Source organism: Leopardus geoffroyi, chromosome B2 (assembly GCF_018350155.1).
Source record: "Leopardus geoffroyi isolate Oge1 chromosome B2, O.geoffroyi_Oge1_pat1.0, whole genome shotgun sequence".
Classification (NCBI taxonomy): Eukaryota; Metazoa; Chordata; class Mammalia; order Carnivora; family Felidae; genus Leopardus; species Leopardus geoffroyi.
The window spans coordinates 54,053,300-54,080,325 of NC_059332.1; the positions used below are offsets into that span (position 1 = coordinate 54,053,300).

At 38.8% G+C, this 27,026-nt stretch overlaps 1 protein-coding gene across 31 annotated transcripts in view; it reads right to left on the reverse strand.

The window, feature by feature from the left end:
- DST (dystonin) overlaps positions 1–27,026 on the reverse strand; it is a 495,699-nt gene that overhangs the window by 128,045 nt on the left and 340,628 nt on the right. For 23 of the 31 annotated variants that reach the window (XM_045498603.1, XM_045498594.1, XM_045498623.1 and 20 more), the window contains 11 exons: positions 18,241–18,369; positions 15,978–16,066; positions 14,871–15,006; positions 8,305–13,788; positions 8,028–8,177; positions 7,612–7,827; positions 7,275–7,424; positions 5,698–5,931; positions 4,319–4,471; positions 2,409–2,642; positions 1,689–1,955 (listed from right to left, as the gene is read on the reverse strand). In XM_045498603.1, coding sequence (XP_045354559.1) covers positions 1,689–1,955; positions 2,409–2,642; positions 4,319–4,471; positions 5,698–5,931; positions 7,275–7,424; positions 7,612–7,827; positions 8,028–8,177; positions 8,305–13,788; positions 14,871–15,006; positions 15,978–16,066; positions 18,241–18,369 — 7,242 coding nt within the window. Of the gene's footprint in view, positions 1–1,688; positions 1,956–2,408; positions 2,643–4,318; positions 4,472–5,697; positions 5,932–7,274; positions 7,425–7,611; positions 7,828–8,027; positions 8,178–8,304; positions 13,789–14,870; positions 15,007–15,977; positions 16,067–18,240; positions 18,370–18,478; positions 21,321–22,219; positions 24,938–27,026 lie in introns of those variants that run through there. The other 8 variants (XM_045498616.1, XM_045498614.1, XM_045498615.1 and 5 more) reach the window with 2 other exon arrangements.

Sequence of the window (27,026 nt, forward strand, 5' to 3'; positions counted from 1 at the left end):
TTAAGGTGAGGCAACTCGGGCTGAAGGAAGAAATACCATGGCTGACGACACGTGGCACAAACTAGAAAGAGCTAGAAACAGGCACTGGGGCTATCTCTCCACTCTGCCAGGACATCAGGAATTCCTACAGCACTTTCAGAGTCCATATTCTTAGAAGCAAAAAGATCAGAAGGCAAACCTCACGCAGTGAAACATCTTTATGTCTCAATCCACCCACCCGTATTTTTCACTCCTTGTGTCAAGTTACTAACCTTTCCTGACTGTTATGTAATGGACTCATAAGGCATTCCTAAAGGAATTCATTAAGTTTTTCATTTTAAGAAATAATTATAGCAAGGTTCTGTAAGAGCCCCCAGAAACCATAAATATAATAAATACTTCCACTTTTCTTCTGGTTTAACTTAGATTTCCTGTAATATAAAAACCTCCCGGACAGCATTCTATTCCAAAGACTACAAGAGACAAGGACATAGAGGAAAACACACAAAACTGCAAAAGTGCCTCAAAGTCCAGTCATCTGACTACAAAACCCAAATGCAGAAATAAAATGATCAATTGTGTGACGCTGTGAAAAAGGTTTTTCCAAAGTTGCCTTTGGTCCTGTGGTAGCATTACTGTTCACTTCAATTCACACTCACACCACAAATTTTTAAAAGGCTTTTCATTCCTCTTCTCAGCAATGCCCTTGACTATAGAGATGAGCCAAGGCTCAGGGAGAACGTGAGAGAGCTCAAGAGTGCACAGCGAGCTGGTCTGCAAATATGGAGTAGAACTTAGCACAGCAACTGAGCTCATGGCCTAGTTTTAAATCCAAACTCCAGCCCTCACTAGATATATAAACTTGGGCAAGTGACTTCTTCTGTAAAGTTACAGTCTCTCTACCTGTGAATCACGAGTAGGATGTAGCCTCAGAGGGAGCTGGGTGGACTAAATGTGTTGAGATGGAAAGAGCTAAGAAGAGTACTTGGCCCACCATAACTGCTCTATAAGTATCAGCTTATTATTACTTCTATCAATTCCTTAGAAGTCGCTTCACTTAGAAGAATGCCATAGCTAATGATTTCTCATTGTTTTTGAGTTACTTAGAATTCTCACAGTAACTTACATTTGACATGATGAACCTAGAAAATGGGACTTTACTCTTAATGGTCATTAAGTTTTTTTTAATGTTTATTTATTTTGAGAGAGAGAATGAACATGAGAGCAGGGTAGTGGGAGGGGCAGAAAGAGAGGGGGAGAGAATCCTAAGCAGGCTCCACGCTGTCAGTGCAGAGCCCGATGTGGGGCTTGATCTCACTAACTGAGATCATGCCCTGAGCTGAAATCAAGAGTCGGACGCTTGGGGCGCCTTGGCTCAGTGGGTTGAGCATCCAACTTCGGCTCAGGTCATGATGTCGTGCTTCGTGGATTCAAGCCCTGCGTCGGGCTCTGTGCTGACAGCTGGGAGCCTGGAGCCTGCTTCAGATTCTGTGTCTCCCTCTCTCTCAGCCCCTCCCCCACTCATGCTCTGTCTCTGTCAAGAATAAATAAACATTAAAACAAAACAAAAAAAAAAGTCAGATGCTTAACTGACTGAACCACCCAGATGCCCTGGTCATTAAGGCTTTGAAAGATAACTCAGGTGCTCCTCTCTTTAACTGACCTGAAAAACAGAATTTGACAATATCTCTATGTTTAAAATAACCAACCTTAACTTTCTGGTATTGCTGGTTCAGATTCTCCTCAGTGGTTCCAACTTGTCCATCAACATCAGTTTCCAACAAGTTACCATTAACTTCATCCTCTTCTCCAATCGCTGACTTGCCATCACCTTCTTGAAAATGAGTCCCGTTCTGTTCAATTACCTGTCTCTGTCTCATCCCTGCCCTTTCTGAATCTTTGTCCACATTTGACAGCCAGTCTAAAAGGTTTTCTATTTTGGTTTTGCTCTCTTCCAGCTGCTTCACAGCTGCAACCTGGGCAGAGAAAGTTCACAGTAGGTATTCTGAATGCAGGCTGAGGCACTAGTTTTAAGATCATTTACCTTTAGAGTGGGTATACTAAAAGCTGACACACACTGAAAACTGAATGCAGTGAAATTAAACCTTAGAGCAACAGGCAATTACTTCCAATTACTTGGAAGTTTCCACTGTCCTTAAAAATTTTAACTACAATTGATAAGTCCTCATGTATTTCCCAAGTAGAAAGTCTTAGAATCCCACTTAAATTTTTTTTTTTTTTAAAGTTAAACAAAGCCAATTCTTTAAGCTTCTGTAGTATTTGGTCAATTACATAACTGGAAACCCAGAATTCTAGTCTCTGGTGCTCAGCATTGCTTACTGCTGCCTGGGAACACTTAAAAATTCAAGTGGCTGTTACACTAATCGTTTTCAACAAAGCAACAGTGTACCATATATTTGAATAAAGACCTTTTCAGTTTCTTCTTTGATTGCTGTTGTCACAACTTTATCCAGCTCCTTTTTTGACTGTTCTGCCTTTAGATTAAGCTGTTCACACTTTAACTTGGCTTCATTAAGTTTCTGCTCAATCAAAGCCTTATCTTCTTGTGACAGCTTTTCACCATTCTCTTTCAAGAAGTTCTCTGTATTTTTCACTATTTCTGCCAAAGCCTGTGCACTTCCTTGCATATCTTTCTGTAATTCCTTATAACACAAAACAAAAAAAAATCTTATTAAATGATTACCTATTTAATTCTTCCAGAGTTGTAATTCCAAAAGAGGGTGTGAGCAAGGAGAATCTAGCATACAGAGTTTGACAAAATATAGTCGATTTGAGCTGGTTACTTAAATCACAATATTTAACATAATTCGAAATCTCAAACAGCATTAAAGAAAGGTGTCAGATTTTCATATTTCACAAAGGGATATGGTTTATAAAACACTGAAAATAATGAATTTAATAATATAATCTATACAAATTTGCACACACCAGGTATTCTTACATCATGTGAGCACATTTATAAGAGCTTTTAAATACATGGTAATATTATTTATTCAATTTCTAAACATTTTTTTAAGTTTATTTATTTTTCAGTGAGTAAGAGAGGGAGTGCCCGCACACGTGCATGCCTGAGCCAGGGAGGAGCAGAGAGAGAGGAATAGAGAGAATCCCAAGCAGGCTCCACACTGTCAGCACTGAGCCCAACGTGGGGCTCGAACTCACGAACCATGAGAGCATGACCTGAGCCAAAATCAAGAGTCAGACGACTGAGCCACCCAGGTGCCCCTACATTTATTTTAATATATATCTCTACTCAGGATAAAAACAAAGTAGTTCTCCCAGTGAACTAACATTAAGTTCTAAACCCCAAAGCTCTCTAAAATGCAATGTTTGCTTCTTTGCCCCAGCTGTTACAGCTCCTCTCAGTCTAGATTTCTTTATGGAATTTTTATTCTTCTCTTCCTCCTTTACTTTGCATTTTCGTTCTTCATATTACACCGTTTGAACTTTCATATTATTTTTTCATATTTTTAATTTCAGCCTCATCAAATTATTCTAAGAAGTATTTGATCATGATCTCATGGGTTGAGAGTTCAAGCCCTATATCAGGCTCCACACTGACAGAATGGAGCCTGCTTGGGATTCTCTCTCCCTCTCTGTGCCCCTTCCCTGCTCATGCTCTCTCTCTCTTTCAAAATAAATAAATAAAACTTGCAAAAACAGAAGCATTTGAACTGAAAGAGATACTAGTTATTAAGCCAATACTATGTGACATTAACTGTGCTAGTCACTTAATTAACACACAGTATTTACTTAACTCTTAAAATCAATGAAGTGTGACCGATGAAGAAACTGAGGCTCGAACAGATTTGGTTATAAAGCTAACAGTGTGGAAGAGTCTGGGATTTGAACCAAGAGCTAACTAGTTACAATGAGAGTGTTCTTTCTCCTGATACCAATATAAATTATATCTTTACATGCCATCACTGTTTGTTCACTGAAAAGGAACAAATTGTAGAGAAAGAGGAAAGGAATAAGAAGGCGTTAAGAAAGAGAACGAGCCCAAATAAATGGCTATTTCACCTGATGTGCAAGTGAATGAGCTGGGCTTAAATAGATCCAAGTTTTAACTCCTCACACAAGGTATTTCCATTAGCAACCTCCTTTTGTATCTCCTTCCCTGAGTATCTCACCAAAACCAGTCAAGAAAATTACTTGGCTTTCTTGAAATGGAAATGTAACTCTTAGTATAAAGTTTAAAGCTCAAGCCTGGAGCCATCTAAGTATGTCTTGGCTCAGAAAAGCTAAAACGATTTGGTAATAATAGCAATCAAACTTAACAGCAACATAGACCTGCTGATGCAAAACCAAATTTTACCTCCTGCTTGGACTGGTACTCCTTCAACTCGACCGTTCCATCTCCAATCACAAAGGCTTCTTGGTGACCGATCAGGCGGTTTTCAGTTTGGGTGAGGAGATCACATATCCCTTGGAGTTTCTCTTTGTACTCCTGCTGACGCTCTGCCATGATCTAAAGCGGGGCAAAATCAAAGCATCTTAAATGTGTGCACGTGAACTATTGTGATTACTCCTAATTAGAACACACTTTGCAAGTTCTAATAGAAAAATCAGAACATATCTTGCAAGATTTTCTGAGTATGCTGTAAACATGATAGCAGTGGGGTAACAAATTGAGCAAGGTGACACAGAAAACGAAAGCATGTCCCATATACAAAGGAGGAGATGTGTGGATGAAACTGCTCAGCAGAATACTGGCCATGCATATGTGTAAGAGATGGAACCTCTGACCGACAGGAAGAAACATTCCATTTTCTTAAGCTCTTGAAACCTGCGATACACACAATTAATTCTGCAAAAGGATATCAAAACAGAAGTTAGTTGTGATTTGTCTGTGAACATACTTAATATGTGTATATAGGTTATCATGCTAGAGACAAAACCTAGGCGCTTCAAGAAATAATAAAAGCATTTGCATGCAATATTTTTACTTAACCACTACGCCTAATTCCATTCCCACCCATTTGCTCATTATTGTTATTAGATGTAGTATTCTAATATAATTCACTAAACTAAGAGATGAATTTAGTAAGTCAATACTAATACTTGCATTTTTCACTTTCCTATTACTCATACACTAGTTATTCATCTGATAGCCACTGATCATGTTTCCTAGGAGCCTAACACATACCAGGCAAGCACTAAGTATTTTATATTCATTCTTTTATCGATGCTCACAATCCTACCCAGGTAAGCACAGTGATTATTTCCAGTTTATCACTGAGAAAATGGTGGTTGAGCGGCTTGCCCTAGATCACACCCGTCTGGGTGCAGCTGGGACGCACTAAGCAGTCTGGCTCCACAGCCCACACTTTGCACTGCTGTGCCATACTGCCTCCCAGAGGAAGAAGACACCGTAACCTTCTTTATCCATATGTTCATCAATTTATCGAAATTTCTGAGTACTTCCATATTTCCTACTACACGGAAAAAAAAAAAATCAAGACTCCCACTTGAAAACAGTAGTTTCAAGGAGTCACAAAAAATCAAAATTAACTATAGCATTATTATGGAAAACAATATTGTTGTATACTCCAGGATCTCTACATTAACCCTCTCCATTAACTGCCTTTCCAGAAAATCTTGCATATTACACCATGATCCTTAGGTATCCTCATTACAGGTTTCGCACGGAAGAACTAAAAACAAAGAATGCCAACTCGACAAAGAAAGGCAAACCTTCTGATCATCAAGATCTTGTTCTAGCTGTAACTGAGTCTCTAAACGTTCCACCTGGGTAGTTACTGATTCCTGTACATCAAGAAAACACTTCTGAGTTGTATTTAACAGCCTCAGCAGTTGTTTGCTTTGGTTGGGAGACAGGTCTTGTGCATATTCCGAAATGAAGAACTGTACATCAAAAGCTGTGGTCTCCAGCTGCACTTTGGTAGGTCCAAGGTCTTTTAACACATTCTGTGAACAAAACAGTACAAGGTACAAAAGGGAGCTAAGCCATAATATAAAGTTTACAGCAATAATATTTTTTAAATACGTTTCTTATATCATGGACTGAAGGTTTTATTGACATTTTTCATGATTTGTTTAGTCAAAAATCTATTCATCACCTAGTAACAGACAGCAATGATAAAATTATTTCAGTACTATGGTAATTAATATTATATGGAAAGACAACACCTGTAAGAACATTTTAATCTTGCCTGCCACATTACATTTAAAATGTAACTCAACAAAAAACAAAGACCCAACTTACATATACATGGCACATTAAAGGGGGAAATCAACATTAAAATATTATTTGCTAATATTTACAATATCCATGTATTTATGTTGCTCATAAAAAAGCCAATGGGGAATTTGAAACATAAATTCAATGAGTTAGAATTTCAGTTTTCTGACTCACCGGCCAGGAGCCTAAGCATCATTCATGAGGGATGCCATTCAAATTAAGAACTTGGGGAGAAAAAAAGCCATGACAAAAGTGACCAGTACATAAATACTACTTGAATATGATGCATTTATAAGAATAATTTAACTATTATATATTTATGTGACTAATAAATAAATACAAATTTCAAGATGTAAGTGGTGATAAGAGAGTGGTAAGGCAGTTGGAACAGCATCAGAAAGACATCCACAAAGTTGTGATTATTTTACAGTTGTGTCTATAACCATAAACGTGTGTGACACAAACATCTTCTAGAGACAAAGAAAGGAAATAATCATTTTAGATTTAGCAGTCATGTTTTGTTCTACACATTTGTTATTTATTTTTTAAGTTTTTTAATGTTTATTTACTTATTTTGAGTGGTGGGGGAAGGAGGAGCAGAGAGAGGGAGAGAGAGAATCCCAAGCAGGCTCCACACTGTCAGTGCAGAGGCCGACACAGGGCTCGAACTCACAAACTGTAACATCATGACCTGAGTCAAAATCCAGAGTTGGATGCTCAACTGACTGAGCCACCCAGGTGCCCCTACACATTTATTATCTTAAATCCAGAAGTTTTTAGAAAAAAAAATTTTTTTTACAAAGTGGGGGTGCCTGGGTGGCTCAGTTGGTTGAACATCTGACCTCGGATCAGGTCATGATCTCACAGTTTGTGAGCTCAAGTGGGGCTCTGTGCTGACAGTTCAGAGCCTGGAGCCTGCTTCAGATTCTGTGTCTCCCTCTCTCTCTGCCCCTCCCCTGCTCATGCTCGCTCTCTCTCTCTCTCTCTCTCTCAAAAATAAACATTAAAAGAATTTTTTTTAATCTGGAGGTTTTTCAGTGAACTTCATCTCATTTATTTTGATACTTGCCTTGAGAAGTTCCAAACTTTTCTTCACATGTTCAGTATCTTGAACATTCACAATCTCAATATCCTTCACAGATTTGCTCTTCTCTGATATCCAATGTGAGAACAACTCAAGTTTCTGCAGAAACTCTTCATGGGAAACTGCTAGTTTAGACTAGAAAATAAAATTGCGTGTTCATTTCTGTCAATCCCCAAATTTTGAATTCCTACAAAAAATGGTTCTGTTTCAAGGGCTAATAGTATGAAAATAAAAGACTTCATCTTATGACTAAATTTTCAAACAATCAAAATTCTCTTCAAGACTCAAAATCTGACTCAGCGTGAACAGTTTCAATGCCTACCATTTCAGAGTCAATCGCGCGCGTGACGCATTTCATCCTTTCTGAAGACACACTGCTGAGGGAAGAGAAAGCAGTCCGCAAACTTTGGTGGCCTAGACTCAATTCCTCAAGCTGTTCTCTGGGGAAGTCACTGGGAAGGGAGTTTAAAAACTCTTCTGCCAACTTCATGTCTTTTCTTAAAATAACAGCAATTGGAGCCAATCCCAATTCAAATGTCTGCAAAAAATATATATCCCAGAACTATTCAGTGAGAAACACAAATATAACTATTATTTTATATGTAATAGCACATATGTAATAGCATATGTAGCATATTACATATTTAGAATATAATAAATAAAATAAGCACAATGCTTATTTTTTCCAAATTAACACCAGCTGACTACCATTCATAATAGGCAGCAGACAGTTCTCACCTCTAACTGTTTAAGTTGGTTCCTCAATGTTTCCAGATTATTATCCAGAGACTCCTGGTTGTCTAACGGGGGCTTCATATCTTGAAGTAAAGCCAAATACTCGTGCATTTTTGATGTGTGCTGTAAACACTGCTGTAACTCACTGGAAAACTAAACACAAATTTGGACATGTTAAATCAATAGCCTTTACATAGTTTTTCAAAGCAAATAAAATAAATGGGATTATTCCCAAATGCTTCATGCAGCTACTGCCATTTGAAATGTAATATCAACTTACTTGTTCCATTGAGCTATCTCCTGAAGTCACTCGTTTTGACCCTGAAATACTTTCCAGATGTTCTGGGATATCATTGCATAGCTCCCCCAGCTTCTCATCGCTCGGCAATGCCGATGCACACGCAGTCGGGTTTTCAAGTCCTGTATCTTTTAGGTTTTGTAAATTACAGGAACAGTGGTTTCCTTCTTCACCTTTAAGATCATCAAGAATGTGTGACTTTTCATCCACAACCTCAGAAGCAGTGGATGATTTTTGATTCAGGTCTCTGACCTGTTCTACTTTCTCTGAATATGTGTCAGCGAGCAGCTTATAGAAAATATTTTCAAGTTGCAATGGAAGTACTTTGGATGTAATACCTCTTTTCTCGAGCTCATACTCCATCTGGGTTAATTCTTTCATCAATTCAAATGCTCCAGTAATTTTCTGGCTATACTCATTCTGCTTAAGTATATTAAGGAGAAACTCAGACTTAAGATTGGCAATACAGAATGGATCATCTCTACTCTCTGCTTTTAGTTCTGGTGAGTTATTCATGGGGGAAACTCTAGAACAGTCACCAATTTTAGAATCACTGGGCACACTAGATGCTTCTTTTGCCAACTGTAATGTGTTTACCCTTTTAATTAAGCTTTGAATTAAAATTTCAGTGTCTGAACAGACTGGAGATTCTCCAACTTCTTGAGGATTCATAGGACCTTCTTCCAATCTACTTTCTACATCCTCAACAAATACTTGAGATGACTCAGGAATGTGAACCTCCTTTTCTTGGAGTCCTAGAGACAAAGCTTGTTCTTTTTGCTGCTGTTGCTCAATTGCTTCCATCTTACCGTGAATTTCTGAAAATAAGTAGTCCGTGCTTAAAAGGTTACTGGAGTTATAATTTCTTATCACATTTGTGCAGAGTTCTGGTGACACAAAATCAGTATTTTCCCCAAAGTCTTCCAGGTTTTTAAGAGGAAAGATTGAAAGTGTGCTTTCATTCCTTTCTGGTGTGAAGTGACCAACTTTTGTTCCCCCTTCTGAGGTACTTTTGTTACTACAAAGATCATTCTGTTGGGCCGTCTCATTTAGAGGTGAGACTTCCTGGGTAAGAGCTGTCTTCTCTTTTGCATTATTTATTCCGAACTGTATGTCTTCTTTCACAGCAGGGGAAGCCATTAGAACACAGCTTGGTATATCTCCATTTGGTTTCAATACATCTTTTGCTTTTACATCTTTGGCACAATGTTTTAAATACGTGAACAGGTCAGATTCTTTGTCAGGTCCATCAGTGAATGAATCTTTCTCAGTATCTGTATTCCCTTCAGACAATGGAATGTCTGAAAGAATGTCATCACTGATCACTTTGGAAACTGAGGATTCAAATCTCTCTTCAAGATTCTCAAACTGAACAGGACTTTTGCTGACCACTGTTTGTAGATTCTGTGGTTCATCTGCAAGAGTTACAGTTGTTTTTTTCAGGCTTCCTTTCACATTATGTTCTTCACTATCTGTGACTGGTGGAAATGGAAATTGATCATTCACTAAATCAAGATTCTTCCTTGTACTTTCACCAGGCAGAGGTCTGAGAGACCTACTCTCTTCTTCTAGCCCTTCTCTAAGCACATCTCCTTTACCTGAGCACATTTTATGAACATATGTTTCATCTTCTATTAGTATACCATTTTCGTCACCATTCTTTTTAACTAGGCCTCTTTCAGGTACTTGATGATCTTTGGCACTTACACAGGCTATGGATGACAAATGGCTTTCCTCGGCAGGTTTTCCTGTTAAATCAGGCTCAGGACAAATGATTTTATCAAAAGGAGAGGAGTCTTGAACTGTCACATTCTCAAAATACTGATCTCCACCTTTCACAGGGTCAGTAGACTCTGGCTCTTGAATCAACTGAAACTTTACATTCATGGGATCCTTATCTACTTCAGAAGTCGAACAGGCATTAGTATTATTTAAAACACCTACAGAGCCAGAGGTGTTTTCTGATTCAGTGTCTTTAGTGATAGTCAGCAATATATCCTTAAGAGCCATGTCATGATTCAACAGGTCTTCTTTGCTTTTTCCAACAGCCTCGGGTGTATATTCTGGAAGGTTGATTCTTTCAGTAACTAAGCTATTTTTACTAGTTGATTCTAGTTGTAAAACATTTACACTTTGCTGTTTTTCTGAACAACTGTAGTTGTGCGCTTTATCCGGGATAATTACTTTAGTAACACTTTGATTTTCACGACCGTTTTCCTTTTCACTTACTGTGGTGGCAAGCAGCTGGCTATTCATACCCTCATCTTGGTATGGGGGCTTTTCATTTTCACCTTCTACTCCTTCTTCACTGTCACCATCATCATCATCAGAATCGTCATCATCATCCTGATCATTACTGTCACATACATAATACCCATAACTTTCTTCACTTTGCACAGAATCTAAATGCTCAGTATCAGATTTAAATTCTTGTTCAGCTATATGTTCTTTTTGTCTCCTTCTCCAACACCCAGTGTCATCAAATGTTAGAGAAGCACTGAAGCTCTCTTTTCCCTCTACAATTTCATAATCAGCCAATGAGTCACACTCATCACCTTCAAGGTTATTTGCACTTTCACTTTCTGATACAGTTTCCAGCAACTGTCCATTGTCCTTGTCTGAGTCAGCTGAATTTGAGCGTACTCTTTCACCAGAATCGAATTCAGCTTTCTCAGTACCTGTGAGAAAACCCTGAGGAGACCGTGTGTCCTCCCTCACACTTAAGCTATCAACCAGTGCTCCCTGGGTCACCACAGAATTTTCAATCTCTTTTGAAACATCATAAAAAACATCACCAGGAGGAGCAGCCCCATCATTTTCCTCTTGCAGTGTGGCATAGTCCTCAGGCTGTAGACAATCACAATCATCACCTTCAAGAAGCAGAGAATCATGGTCGTCGTCTTCAAACAAGGGGGTATCATAAAAATCATCATCACTATCTGTGTCTGTTTCTGTCACACTGTGCTGATCATCCAGCAGTGACGTCTCATAGTCACCGGCGCAGATAGTTTCTTCAAGCAGCGATGTACCACAGATACGAGATGGGTTGGCATTATCAGTGTCACCCTGTGGAGTTGTGGCACAGGAGTACTCTTCCACTTGGGACTCATTTTTCCCATCTTCAGGTTTCTGCTGAGAAGCAGCGTGCGGTTCTTCATCCTCACCATAAATATCTGAATTATATTGATCATTGTGAGATGGTACCTGAGGATCACTGTTACCTATATTTAAAGGATTTTGTTGACAGTGTTCTCCCTGTAAACTGATATTGATAGCTGCGATTCCCAGAAACTGGTCTTGAAACTTTTCTCCCATTCTTTGACCCGATAACATGGTTTGGTCACTGAATGACAAAGTAGAGTCTTTACATTTGTTTCCATGGCTCTCTGTGGTATGTAAATCATTAAGACTTTCCTGATCATTCCTCAGTTTATCATGACTTAGCAAGGCACTCAGCCTGGGAGAATAGTCAAAGGTTGTCAAATCCCTGCTTATATTATCTTCATTCTCTTTTTCATTCAAATCACTGGTTCTACTAGTTTTTGATTTCATAATGGGATTTCTTATCGAGTCACTTGCAAAGTTTTGAGTATGTTTAGAATGACTACATTCATCTGCATCTTCATTTATTCCAACTTGACTTTGATTTTCACAGTTTTTGTTTTCAGAGTCTTGTCTAAGCATGCTAACTGGTACAAGTCCAGGCTGTGTTAAACACGATACAGAATTGGGAACACGCACACTGGATGAATTCTTAACTTTATGATCAGTTGCTATTACATTTGCCAGGTTTTCTGACTGATGAAACTCACTACTGGTAATGTTATTTCCCATTTCATTAAACTCTTCATCTACGGCATTCTTTCTCTCCTCAGGGATTTCTTTACACTTAGGTTCTCTGCAATAACATTTATCAAAACTAGTCAGTGAAGCTACACTGTTATCCCTTCCTCTACTTGGAGCATTATTCAGAAATACACCAGGGAGTCCTAAGACATCAAGACATTCTTTTACGGGTGTGTCCTCAAACTCGGCACTAGAGCCTTCCAGTAGCATACCAACAGCTTCATTCAAGTCTCCATCGTATAACAAAAGCCTCTGCCCTGTGTTTGCATCCATATAGCTATTTATCATCAAATAAGACAGGAATAATTTTTTAGTTTGTTCCGAGCTCTGAGTTGCCACTGGCTCTTCTCCATCAAAAACATCCTCTTCTTGCCTGTAATCATGGACTGTGGATGGTTGGAATTTACAAAAAGAGAGCCATCTTCTGGCATTTTTACAAGCTTCTAAATCTCCCAAATCTGGCATTTTATCAGGCAGTATTATACTTTTTAAAATCGATGCCGTGTTATTATCTATAATTCCCAGCTGCTTAGCAACATCCAAACCAATGACTTGAGAAGTTTCTGGAATATAAAGAGCAGCTATTTTCTGCCTGCCATTCAGGATTTTGTATGCCAATTCATTTGTAATCAATTCTTGCTGCAAGGAAGAAGATGTAGGAAATATTTCACCAGAGTGAGGCCAGATGAGTCCCACATAGCCTCGCTGAGCCTCTAGTACCAAAAGAGCACTGCTCGAAGTTATGAGATCACACTGGACTGCTTCATCCACGGTTAAACGTTTAGCAGGATTTGAGTGGATGATTCCACCTGTTTGAACCTGATATGTGAGAATACTGTTAGCCGTGTCTCTGTCAATCACCCCTTCCATCAAAGCTTCTTCAACAGTCATTCTCTGACCAGAATTGCAATTGATCAGACCTCCAGAAAGCAGCTGTGCGCCTAATAACCTAAACATGGTTTCCCGGTCTATGAGACCTTCATGGGCCGCCCTTAAAATGCTTATGTTTCTTCCACATTTTAATGTTATTCTACCTCCTTCTTGTGGTCTCACAGGTAGAAGCCGCATCCCAGTGTTTTCCTGTAAAATACTTCTCTGTATAATATCTACTAAAGACACCTTCTCAGTGGTGCAGGGGTCAATAAGATCCTTACACATATTTTGCCTCTCCAGGACTTTAGAAAATAACGCTGAAGAAACCAAGTTCTGTTGGAAAGCCTTCTGTAGGGTCAGCTGTACTCCGGTGGCTGGAATAACTAGAAAGCCAGTGGAAAGTAGTATCTCAAGCACTCTGATGGCCATAGATTCTGATATCATGCCTTGAGCCAAAGCGTCCAGCACTGGAATTGTGGTAGATGACATGGTGGAAATGATCTCCTTTGCTTGATTTAGTTCTTTGAGTTGGCATAAAACTTGTTCATCAATAAGGCCATGACTTTCGGCATCTTGAAGGTCAAAACATTTTCTTAATTCTGGTGAAATCAGACCAGAAATCATCAGCTGTGTCTCAAGCAACCTGATTCCTGTGTCATAGTCAATAAGTCCTCTTAAAACTGCCTGAAAGACAGACAGGACTTCTCCAGTTGTCACATCAATGGTGCCTGCAATCACTTTAGCCAGCTGAAAGGAAAATACAAAATTCTCAGGTCAGTGTGTGAGCCAAGGGTGGGCAGAATTTTATGAAACTTAGTTGGCATTTTTTTTTAATAAATAATACACTTCAACATGAAAATCCTCTACTTACCAAGGCGCAGCAATGCTGTGAATGTTAGGCAGCTCAAATGCACAAGTGATCTATGTCAGTGATCTATTCAACAGCACAGGATGTGATAAAAGCTTTGAAAACAACATGCATCTGTGAATTGAAAACTTAATATTGTGTACATTAACAAGGTTAGTGAGGACACAAGAGAGTAAATGATGATAGTGAGAAAACAGAACACATACCTAAGAAGGCAAATCATGCTCTCTGCAACTGGGTGAGATTAGTCGACTGACATGAAAGAGAGTATCAAACCCCATGCTATTGATGTTTACAGCATACAGACCTTGTTCGCAGACAGTAAAAATGAACCAGAAAAATTGTTATATACCCCCAAAATGTGACAAGTAGTGTGTAAAGTATTCCAGGGAGTAAGAAAATTGAATATAAAGATAACTTTTTCGATACTGAATATTGTGTTGCAAATTGTGAATAGGTATTGTCACGGTTCAAAAGTTTAAGGACAGGCCAAATTTTAAGCGATTTCTGTTACATTGTAAGAAGATGCTAGGGCATCCTCACTATGGCAAATGGCCCAGTTTCGCTCAAATAAATCTCATGGTTATCTCTAAAAATCAAAAAAGTTCCTAACACTCCAATGTCATCTTTAGAGATGACTCAAGGTTACTTTATACATAGTAAAATACCTAATATAGCAGACGAATGGCTTTTAAAGAAAGAAGAGTTAGAAAATGAATGATTCTTTTCTTTTACCATGCAAGGCGGAGATTAAGATGTCACAGAAACTGATGACGGCAAGTGTAGGACTGCATTTAATACACAACACTGAGATCTCTAAATAGTTAGATAAATTCCATCCATGTTTTTTCCATGTACACAAATTCAAGGTCATTTCTTCCTCATTGACATATATTTCTACAACCATGCAGTAAAGCTAAGAATCTTGAAAGAGCATCGTGTTTTAAAAAAATTATATTACCTTCTCCTCTACCTTTGTATCTCCTAAGGTTTGTGATTCTTGTAGTTGCTTCAGAGATTCACTGAAGAATGAATTATAACTTTCTTGAAGAGATTTCACTTGTTTTTCCAATTCATTTCTTTCTTCATCTGTCATTCTAAAATAACCAGAAAGTATGAAAAAAGGAATGCAAGGCTTCAAGTGAAGAAGACGACATATTAGGCTCAATGATTTTGCAAAGTAGAATCCTTTTCTAAATAAGCACGTGGTCATAAAATAAACCCTCAGATACAGGTTGCTCAAGTCTCAGAATGACTGTGTATGAAAATTAAGAATGGCCCTTACACATCCAGGAATCCTTCTCTTGCCTGAGAAACAGACTGGAGGAAAGGATATGAATTAATAGATCAGCACTTCTCCAGCATATACACATTTCTAAAATAACAACTGCTGTTATCCGACAGAGGGAAATATCCTGTTAGTTCCAACACAGAAATGGGACAGAAAGATACCATTACTCAAGATGAAACTTGTTCAGGCTGAAGTATGAATAAAGATAAAAAATTTACAAGGAGATTAACCTGATTCTCTAAGGTACAATACAAAGTCATTGTGGAATGATCCTGGGGACAGCCCCAAAAAGGATTTAAGAAAAGGGTAGTTTTCTTCCCTGCCTGAGGCACTAGCTGAAATAAATGAAGTGCTCTTTTGGAAAAAGTGGGACCAAACTATGGAAAATCAGGTTGCTGCAAGTCTCAGCAAAGAAAGTGAACAATATATCCACACACATTTTCCGAAAAGTAAAGTCACAGAGAATACTACTTAGAATTACTCTTGCCTTAGAATCTTTACTACTCACTAGCTACTGATCTTTAATCTCCCTGAACTCATTTTCTTCTCACTAATATCTGGGAATAATAGGTACATTTCAGGGTTTTGGTAAACACTAGACGTGACTAAAAGTGACAATTAAATTGCTAAGTTTATAGTTGCATGTTATTATATTAAGTAAATTTCTAACTGACTTCCATTTTTTAAATCTCAATTAAAATTTATCAGCTTTTGCTCTGTTGAACATTAACATCACTTCTCTATGTTGAATAAAAGAGCTAATAAAAACGAACATACTTGTCTCCATGTTTTGCCAAAAACAGCTGCATGGTTTGAAGTGCTTCAGATAATTGTTCCTTCTTGGTTGATATTTCTTCACTGGAAATCTGCAAGGTTAAGAAAACATGCTCAAACTCTCCCCCTCACCAAGACTAGAAAATAGGAATTTTTAAACATTAATCAAGTTTTAATTAAGATCCAAATGAATGGACTACTTTCTGGGTGGCACAAGTCAATAACCGATCAGTGATTACCAGTGTACAGGCCTGAATAAGAAGACTACTTTATTTAGAATGCCAATTAGGGTCTCTCTCTCTCTAATCATAATGTCATCATTTTCATAGGCAATAATACTACTACATCATATGGTTGTCGCATTTGTCACAGCCCAACAGTGAATAAAGGTTGCCTTAACATCCCAAGTGGCCAGAGATTTTCCACTGGCCCAACATCATCCTTACATCAAAAAGATACATGAACGTGGAATACTACTCCAAAAGAGTGTCTTCTTTCTCCCATGCTCTTGTATACCCTGCTCTTTTTGAAAAAATTATGGTGAAAGCATTAATCTGTAGATATGCAAACCAAGATTAAATATTTTCGATTTCTAAACTTTGCAAAATTCATCTATGACAGAGGAATAAAATGTATCTGTTTAGGGAAAAGCAAGAAGTTGTAACATTTTTTCCCAATTACGCAGTGTATTACTTCTGAATACTTTCAGAAATGGGACTGCCACTCTTTTAAACAAGCAGAAATGAGAGGAAATGATGGGCAATGAAAAGTCTATTTTCTCCCAATGTACTCTATTCAGAACAAAGTCAACTTAAAGTCTGTTTTTTTTCATGATTACAGGTAATCATGAGGCCACACTGATTTTTAACACACACATTTATTACTCACATCAAATTTTCTTAAATTTCACTTGACACAAAGGCAATCTTTATTAGAGATGTAGGATTTAGGGCATGATCTGCATTTAAAAAGTGTCTACTAGATCTAGTAAAACGAATTTAGTGAAGTTTTGGGCAATTTAAAAGTGCAGAATAAGAAAATACCAACGTTTATCATCCACATTTCTCAAAAGAAACTTGTTCCCCCAAGAAATCCTTGCTAAGGTTTACGTTCATATTTTAGTTCTTTCTCTGATGGGGGGAAAAGGAGAAAATAGTTTAAGCTAAATATTTGTATAAAGTTGCTTTGATGGTTTGGGGTTTCAGACACCAAATGTAATTGCTTGCCAACTTCTGGTTTCTTCCACACTAATATCAAATGCAGTATGTAAGACTATGAGCTAATATGGCTTTATTTCAGTTGAATACTAATCCAAGTATATACTTGGGTCTATATACTTCTCTAAGGGGAACCCCAGATAAGTTACATCTGCCCTCATATCACAGGCAAAATTAGACAAGACACTGAAGTTTTCTATTTAATTATGTCAATAATGTCTGTTTCAACTGATGACAACTGAACACTGATGCAAAGCTAGAAGAGGAAGCTAATGAGAGCCCCATCATTTCCTAGGGTCAGGCAGCGGCAGGAGGGCAAGTTGAGAAAAATGCTGCTTAACTTAGTGGAAACTTATTTTTTTTTTTAAATACACCCTCAATTCCGGTGTCAAGGCCAGCATCATCAACACTGGACCTTAGCTATTGATGCCCTGAGAGATTCAAGTAGCACCTTCCAACGGCCATCACGGAGCACTAACATCTCACAAGCTGCAGCTATCCAACTAGTGCTGAGCAGCTGGAGAATACAGCCCACAGCACAGAAGAATTCATTTAGGTGAGGGAAATAATCTAGAATTTCCAGTGACTGACTAGAGAACGCTTCTTTGTAAAATACAAAGCACAGCTAGATTAAATCCTCAAAAATGTTGATGTCCTAGTTTGTATTCGTTGTTCCTGAACCTTTTTGTTAACCTTTGTGAGAACGAGACCACATCTTTATGATAAGGAGTGCATGGATTTAATCTGGGCACAAAATAGGATGACTCTGCTCCTTAGCGACTCTCTTCACTATAATCAAGAAGCAGATCTAACCATTAGAAGAAGCACTAATAGTAAGACTAATAGATGTAGTTCAGGCTTTGGAATCAGAGATACCTCTTCTGCTGCATACTGTAATTCCTTGGGCAAGTTTAACCTCTCGGGCCATCATTGTAATTGCCTATAAAATTGGGGAAAATTAAGGTAAAGAACTAAAGTGGTTTTTTTAGTTTGCTTCAACTCAGTAAATTCTACCATTATTATGATTAAACCAGAACCTCAGTGAATACCTTTTGCTTAGAGAAGGAAGATTTTCCAGCCTTCTCGTCATCTCTCAATGTCTTGGTGATATTTGATACCCATTTCTGTAATTCTTTGGCTTTTTCAACATGTTCTTTCTTTTCTTCTTCCAGTGACTTCTGACAAGTGTGAGTGGTAAAAAAAAAAAAATATATCCCAGTAAATGATTGAGCTATGAAACTGACCTCTCCGCAGAAAACAAGAATGTAGAAATATTTTTTCATCACACCAGGTTACTGAGTATTTTATTCATTTCCTTAACCATGTTTATCACATCACATAGCAGATGTACTTCCAAAATGTTTATGGTGGCAAAGGAAGCTGTGACATTCTACAATCATCAGTCTAAACTCCCAGCTGGTCTACCAATATGACAAATAAACTCAATTTTATTCATGAAGCACTAGAAGATCTTTGAATTGCTGCTGCCTTTGCATTTGCATTACAATCACAATTGTCTTCACAGAAAAGTATCAAACAAGTGAAAGCTGAAAGAGGAGTGAATGTGTACACACATATGAAAAATACACAGAATGAAGAAAAATCTTTCCCCCTTTTCCAACACACAATGTTACTTCTAATTACAGAGTCCACCTGGAAATGGGAGATTGTGGTAAACATTTAATATGTAAAGAAAGTTACAATGTACAGAAAAATTAAAAACTTTTTCACTTTTCAAGGCCATCTGAAACACAATAGCTTCAGGGATGTGGCAACAAATTTACATCTTTCTCTTTGATTCTATGGTGCTTTTTGAGGTGCTTTTTCAATGAGTGTAATGGATTTTAACAAATGGGAGCCCTAACCTCAGGCTGGATCTATTCAGTGACGAGGAATTCTGAAGAAAGGATGCTATGAACTTGCTGGAGTTCATCAAGTTTACCCCATATTCTAGATAAAATACCTTTTTGTGGGGGGGGGGGCGGTAGACAAGACTAACCTAAAAGCCAAAGGAAACCATTTTGAAGAAGAGTAAATATTTTGTGACTCTCAATTTAAAAATTATTCTCTCTTCTGAACAGTCAGCCATTTCCAGCCCTCAAGAAATAAACAGCCCTTTTGAGTATGTGACATAGTTGCTAGACTGTCTATTTAACTCATGTCGTCATGCTCTGGACAGATATGAAGTAGACAGCATCACCCCCATGCACAGTTACTTAAACACGTGCTATTACGAAGAATAGTAAAGGCTAGAAATTCCCGTCATTAAAGGTTCAGATACTTCTAAGAGTTTAAGTCCTGTGTGGAAATCAAAATCAGCTTTTTCTAAAGCTTCTTTGTATGTCAACTTTCTTTTTGTTTGAGGGCATATTATATTTCTGACATGGGACTTTTGATCTTTGAGTTTCGTAGCAATGAAAACATCTATAATACCCACTTGCAGAGCCTCTTCTAGTGACAGCCGGGAATGAACCTGGGGCTCTATCAACCCCCCAGTCAAGTACTGGAATTCCAAACATCTCATTCCCATTTCCTTACTGATGATATTTGCATTCACAGCCTCCGCCACTGACATCACTTTGTTAGTGACGGGATGGCCGATCCCCGTGATTACTAAGTCACACTGTCGCAGCTGCTGGGCAAACCCCTCATCAACAAGGCCTCTGTGCAAAGCTTCCGCCACTCGGTACTTTTTGCCGGTGAGAGGATCAATTATGCCCCCTGTGCTGACTTGGGCTTCAAGGCATCTGAGGGCAGTAATCCGGTCGACCAAATTTCTGCGGGAGGCCTTTAGGACAGAGATCCTTTCCCCAGTAGTGGTCAGCCAGTACCCCGCAATAGGACTGTGCAAATCCTTCTTGGGAACCAGCCGGCTCAGCAGGGAGTCGGCAAGTTCTGTAAGTGTGATGAGCCCTTCCTGGTACTTTTTGACCAAGGCTTTGTCAACTGTTCCCTGCTCGATAGCCTCATTGATATTGAACTGTAATCCTGTTTTAGTATCGGTCAGCATATGAGAAGGATGCCCATAAGATTCAAAAAACGTGGCTTCCTTCCACTGATACTGTTGCCCTGAAAGCTCAAGATAGGTACTTTTGTCAATTAGGTTTCTCCGGAAAGCCTCATATGCAGTCAGTTCTGCTCCTGTTTTAATATCTACTACAGAAATCCTATGGGTCTTCCCTACATTGAGATTGGAAATGCTCCTCTCCCCGAAGGGAAACAGAAAGCACTGGCAATCTACATCAAACACACACATCCGCAGTAGTTCTGAGTAATAGAGAGCTTGCTTGTTATTGGGATTAGGAAAAACTCTCGTGTTGCTGGATGGCTCGTGTAAAAATTGGAGGATGGCATTATTTAACAAGCCTTGCTGCACAGCAACTTCGGGAGGAACGCGGATGCCTCTCACAGGGTCAATGACGCCCCCACTGGCAATCTGGGCCTCCAACATATGTTTACCTTTTTGTCTGTCAAGCATTCTATTTTCCATAGCTTGGAACACTGACAATGTCTTAGAAGAATATGAATACCCCAGGGCTGCCTTCTCTGCCTCAAGGAGCCTAATTTTGAATTCGGGGTCAATAACTCCTTCAAGGATCGCATCTTCAACAGAGTAGGTCTGACCTGAAATGGGATTGATGATAAAGCCTGTTGCGGCTTGAGCTTCTAAAAATGCTAAAGCCATCATTTTGTCTATTATGATGTTCTTGGCTGCCGAGGCAAATGAAATCTTTTCTTTTGTGGATTCTAGATAAAGCCCTGCAATTGAGGTGGCTCTCGTCAAAAACTTGCTAAGAGTTTTCTGAACTTCGCCAACGGTCTTGAGACCAAGTCGCAGCTGCTCTACTGTTTTCATGTCCAGAAGCTTAGCTTCAACCAACTGCCTGGCGGTCACAGTGTGCCGGAGACCTTGGAATTTAAATTCATCGTCCCTAACTGAACACACGTGATCGCCATCCAAATTCTGGAAGGTCTCTCGTTCTGAGCCTTTCTTAATAAACTCTCTCTGGAGTCCACCGGATGCTCTGCACCCTTCCAGCGTCCATTCTTCAGCACTGGGACCTGGGTTCTTTTCTTGTTTTAATGTGGTGACTTCTGTGTGCATATCATACTGCTTGCTCTTAGCTATCTGTAACAGGAATTCATGAGACGTTAAAGGCCATCTAAAGAACGTGACGTCACTTTACCCATCCTTAATCCAAATATACTTCCTACAATAACAAAAATAAGTAAAGAGAAGAAAATTTTCAAAACAAAGAGGGTTCAGGGACAAGTAATATTATTTTGAGAGTGTGAGGTTTACCTGGATGACAATAAAGGTGTTAAAATGGTATGTTTAGGGACACCTGGCTGGCTCAGTCAGTAGAGTGTGTGACTCTTGATCTTGGGGTTTTAAGTTCGAGCCCCACACTGGGTATAGAGATTACTTAAAAATAAAATCTTAAAAAAATGAAATGTTTAAAAAAGATGAAATGTGTCCCCAGAAACTGTTAGAAATTAAAGTGAACTTCTTGGTTTTCCTAGCTTTTAAAACAAACAAAAAAACATTCTTCAGGGGTGCCTGCGTGGCTCAGTCGTCCGACTCTTGGTTTCAGCTCAGGTCATGACCCCATGGTTCCAGAGGCTGAGCCCTGGGGCCGACTCTGTGCTGATAGCATGAAGCCTGCTTGAGATTCTCTCTCTCCCCCTCTCTCTCTGCCCCTCCCCTGCTCACGCATGTGTGCACTTGCTCTCTTTCTCAAAATAAACATTCAAGAAAAAAATGTCCATCGGAATATAATACCATAGATGTCACAGTATAACTATTACATCTGTGTATTTGATCTCAAACATTTAAAAACTAAAGAATGATAATTTGTAGTAAAGATTCAAGTCAATCACTAGAAAATGATAGCATTAGTTTCTGCCAGAACTACAAAGGGCCAATCTTGCTCAATGTTATTAAAAAATTTAGTGTAGCAGAGAAAGAAAACACAAGAGGAAACTTGACATGAGGTAGCTGATAAGGTCTCAGAATCCAGAGTATACCTCTAAGGGGGCCAAAAGCTTCGCCAGGTCCATTGCACATTTGTCATCCTGATACCTAACCAGTGGCCTGGAATTGTACAGAGCTTCATCTCTTATCTTCTCGATTTCTGACAGTTTTGTAATAGGGTTTGCCTCATCGAAAGTTATCTGTAATTCAGTGCTTGTCTGCGAAAAATACTCAGAGTAACACTGCTGGCTTTTCTCTTTCTCAAGCGGTGCCCCTGATGGCCAGAATTGGACTTCCTTTGGTATCTGGTCAACAACCCGATGTTGCCATTTTTCCTCTGATTGCTGTGACTCTCGCGTCCTTCTCAGCAATGGAGATCTGGTCGCTGGGTGAAGCTGCCCCGTGTTCCTAGAGGACAGTTCTCCGGTGTGCTGACACTCCTTTACTGCCATCTCAAAATCCGGTTTGAAGGTACAGTCTTTGGCTGGGTTCTTTTTTTGGATTTCACACTGGAGCAAAACTAACTGATGCTCGTGTTCCTTTATCTGTTGATCCATCTTTTGCTTCAGGCGTTCAACTTCACGTTTCTGGGCTACCAGCTCATCTTCAAGTTTCCGGCACTTTTGGTAATGATTTGCTTCCACATTCTGCCCTCGTTGCATTTGCTCACGATACTGCTGAAGCTGTCTTTCAAGTTCTCTAATATTTGTCTCACACAACTTGGCGTTCTCTTGAGCCCTGCAGTTTTCTTGCTGGAGAGACACAAAGTCAAGCTGGATGCCTGAGATATCCTTTTCAGTGATAACTTTGGAGTCCATTAACTTTTCCATCTTTTTCCGAAACTCCTCTGCTGAGCGTTTGAACTTGTCAGATTCCTCCTGAAACAGAAGCATCTTTCTGTGGGTCATCTGCTCCTCTATGGTCTTTAAGTGCAGCTCGTCTTGTACCTGTTTCAACCTGTTATTTAACTCCTGCACCTGAGCCTGCTGCAGCTGTACCTTCTGCTCCCCTCGTCGCTTCTCCTCTTTGGAAGCGGTCAGCTCTGCACTCAGGTTTCTAACCTCCTTCTCGGTATTCTGGATGATAATGTTCTGCTGGTCACACTTTTGCTTAAATTCACTGACTAAATTTTGACTCTTGGCCAGGTCTTCTTCGAGGCATTTAATTTTTCTATGGAAATCCTGTTCTGTTTTTGTCTGCTTATGCAAGTGTTCGTTTGTGTTGCGTAGCTGATCTCTAAAACCATCTGCCTGAATTTTCAGGGCCTCACATCTTTGCTGGATAGCCTGTTTCTCTAAAACCACGTTCGCCGATTCGGCCTGAATTCTCTGCATCATTAACTTGGTTTCATTATTCTGCCTCGTGAGCTCATCGACCTTTTGTTTTAGCGTTTCTGCACACTCATTACTTTTCTTCAATTCTTCATTAAGCTTCTCGATCTTATCATTATTTTCTTTTTCAGCTTTAATGTTTTGGAGCAACTGTGCATGGCTTTTCTCAAACTGTTCTTTTAGATGATCCGACTTTCTCTGGCAGAATCGTACTCTTTCATTAGAGGATTCCTTCTCAGCCTGAAGAGAATTCACTTGTGAATTTAAATGCTGAATATCTCTCTCTGCTACAGCACGGGTCCTGGTGATCCTGTCTACTTCTCTTTGCAGCTTCCCTTTTTCCTGTTGAAGACATTCTAATTCCAGTTCATAATTGTGCTTTATTTTCTTAAGATCATTAGCTTCCTGCAAAACTTCTTCAGCTTTGTCTGTGGTTTGGTTCAACTGCCTACTAAGTTCTCTGAGCTGTTGAGAATACCCTTCCTCCACCTGATCCTTCCTTTCCAACTCTAACTTCAGGCACTTCAGCGTATTATTTGTTTCATCCAGTTTTTCTTTTAGCAAACGAGCCTTTTCCTCAGATGAAGTTTTTTCAAGCTGAAGGGCACTGAGTTCGTACTTCAGCTCTCTCACGTCTTTTTCGGCCTTTCTATTGGCGACAGTTAGCTCATCTACCTGCTGTTTGAGTTCTTCTGTTTTCTGTTTGTCTGCTGTTCCCCTGTATGACGTAGCCTGGGCGACTGCACAGGCAGGCGACGTGTTTTCTCTACACGAATACTGCATTTCAGTTATTCTTCTTCTCGCCTCCCGTTCAATTTTCTGCTTTTCTTTCAACTGTTCCTCTGCTATCTGTTTTTGAAATGTTAGGTCTTTTTCCATCTGCTTTATCAGCTTCAAGAGTTCCTCCTCGTTGTCTCTCTTTCTTCTCAATTCTTCCATCAATTTATTTTTTTGTTGTTCCAGGTCATTGAGACTCGAATCTTTTCTTTTAAGATGATCTTCCAGGGTCCTCCTGGTGAAGGTGTTCTCCTCTAACTGGTTCCGGAAGTTCAGGAGGTTTTCTTCCACTGCTGCCCTCTTGGCCTCGGCCTCCAGGGTGAGCCTTCGCACCCGCTCCAGCTCCCGTTCTGCAGCCTCCTTCTCCCTCACAATGGTCTCCAGCTCCCTGCGGTACTGCTTGGCCTCACTCTCGGCCCTGATTTTCTGCAGAGCAATGTCTTCTACGTTTCTCTGCTGCTTTCTCAATTCATTTTCTGCAGCCTCCTTGACCTTTGGAAGTTCTTCCTCTGCTCGAGACTTCTGCTTCTTTAGTTCAGCTACCATTCTCTCCAATTCACTTATCTTTCCCGTAAGTTTGCTATTCTCAATCATTGTTGCCTTTTGACGCTGAAGCAGATCTGAATATGCCCCATGTTCAGAAGTCTCCTTACACTTTTTAATCTACGAGAGATGTTTAAAAGTGTCAAAGTGTTCTATTCAAATTTATCCACAAAAACCTGAAGCGATGCTCATAAAAGTACTTATAAAAACAAGGGAAACAAATCGCAGAACAAGCACCACCACCACCACCACCACCACTACCTTCCAGAGAGGAAGCTTCAGAAAGCTGGCAATGGGAAAAGCGAAAAAAAAATCCTTCATGTCAGGTTTGCTAACCCAAAGAATCTTTTCTTGTCTCTCAAGAACAATTTCATTTTAAAAATTAGGTAGGCTCAAGATTTTACAGAAAGAAAGGAGGGACCTCACAAAACATACAGCATGACCCCAACCTTTTACAGATGAGGACACTGAGGTGCAGGGAGGTCAAATACTTTTGAAAACCCTCACAGCAGGTGAGTGACAAAGTGGGAAGTAAGACTCACAACGGCGCCCTTTCAGCTTTCACTCACAACTTAGTCCTACAAGCTAAGAACATAAAGGAACCGAATGACAATTAAAAATTTAGTTTTCAATATGTCACCCAATGGAAATTTAAAATGATATTTACATCTCTCTGTTTTATGGTTAAAGAAACGAAATATGGAGTTTTGGTACTACTTTAAAGAGTCAAAACAAGAAATAATACCTAACATGGGGAAGGAGGAAAATTATATAAAAACTTGTAATTTCTCAAGCCAAATTCCTTATTTGTTTATAATTGCCATATTATGACAATTATAATAATCAGAGTTGCTAATGCAAAGGCAGCTATAGTCCCTTTAGAAAAGATGTGCTTCATATACTCACAGATTTTGTTGTTGTTGTTAATGACATGTCTCATATGAATCCACCTTGACAAGTACCTTTAGATACTCCATAAATATAAAGATATTTGTTAAATACAAATGTTTTTAAAAATATAATTAGGGAGTCAGCTCCAATGTATAGAATAAAAAAAATTATTTTTCAAATGATAGAAGAATCAGTCTCAGCTAAGAGGAATACATTCTGCATTGACTACAGGACTACATGATCAGGGCTAGTATATAATTCCAATTTAATTTCTCTTTATTAATACCATAAGACTATTAGTTTCATATCACTAACTCAAAATTATCATAATTAGAAACAATTTAAACAGGAGTAGTGAAATTATTCTAGGTAGCATATTTTTTTTTCTTTGAGAGGCTTTGGTGAATTTTAAGAATTTAATTTACATCATAGACCACACATCTTATACCACGTCTTCTAATTTTTGATCCCCAGTAATTTTGACAAGAATATCAGTTGTTTCCTGCTAGCCTAAATATGGTTTCTCCTAATAAGAATATGAATATAAAAACAAATCCCATCACAACCTGCAAAAATTAGTGCTCTATTTTATTTTGTTATCAGGATCAACTGGTGACACTGAATCATGCTATCTGCTTAAATATCAAATTTTCAGTTTTTTGAGGTAATTTCTGTTTTGTTTTTTTTTTTCATCTCAATTCCTTATCAAAATCTTTTAAAACTTAGCTGTTGCTAAGAGGTTTTGAGCTGTTTTTTTCTTCTGTCATGTTCTGAGGTTAGAAAAATGAAAAGTCAGAAAGGACATGCTGTCCTTTAATCCCATCAATTAATGCTTGATATGTTTTCCTCTCAACACAGATTAGAAAATCTCTTTATCCATCTAATACCCATTATACTCCACTAACATTTCTTTAATTGGGTTTCATCTTTGGAAATTAACTTGTATCCCTCTTTAATTTTATGTTTATTATTTAAAAAATTCTGCTATCAGACCAAGACATCCAATGTAGGTCTTTGCAGACTGTTTCCTGGGTCTGAAAACCGAACTACGTATCTTTTATAAGACACTGCATTAATATGATCCTTTATTGGTGAATTTTTAATCAGGAATGTGTTCTATCTATTTTGGGTTACAGTCCCTGCATGGTCCTCCATAAATTCTATTGTTTTGACTTTCAATCCAATACGAATCTTTTACATTTCAAAAGATGACAAGCCTAATTTGCATATTATCTCAGGCTTTCTGAAATATTTTTTTGTTCTATCAACTTCTAGTATTATACCTCATCAGATAAACTAAGCAAAGTGGCTCATGTAT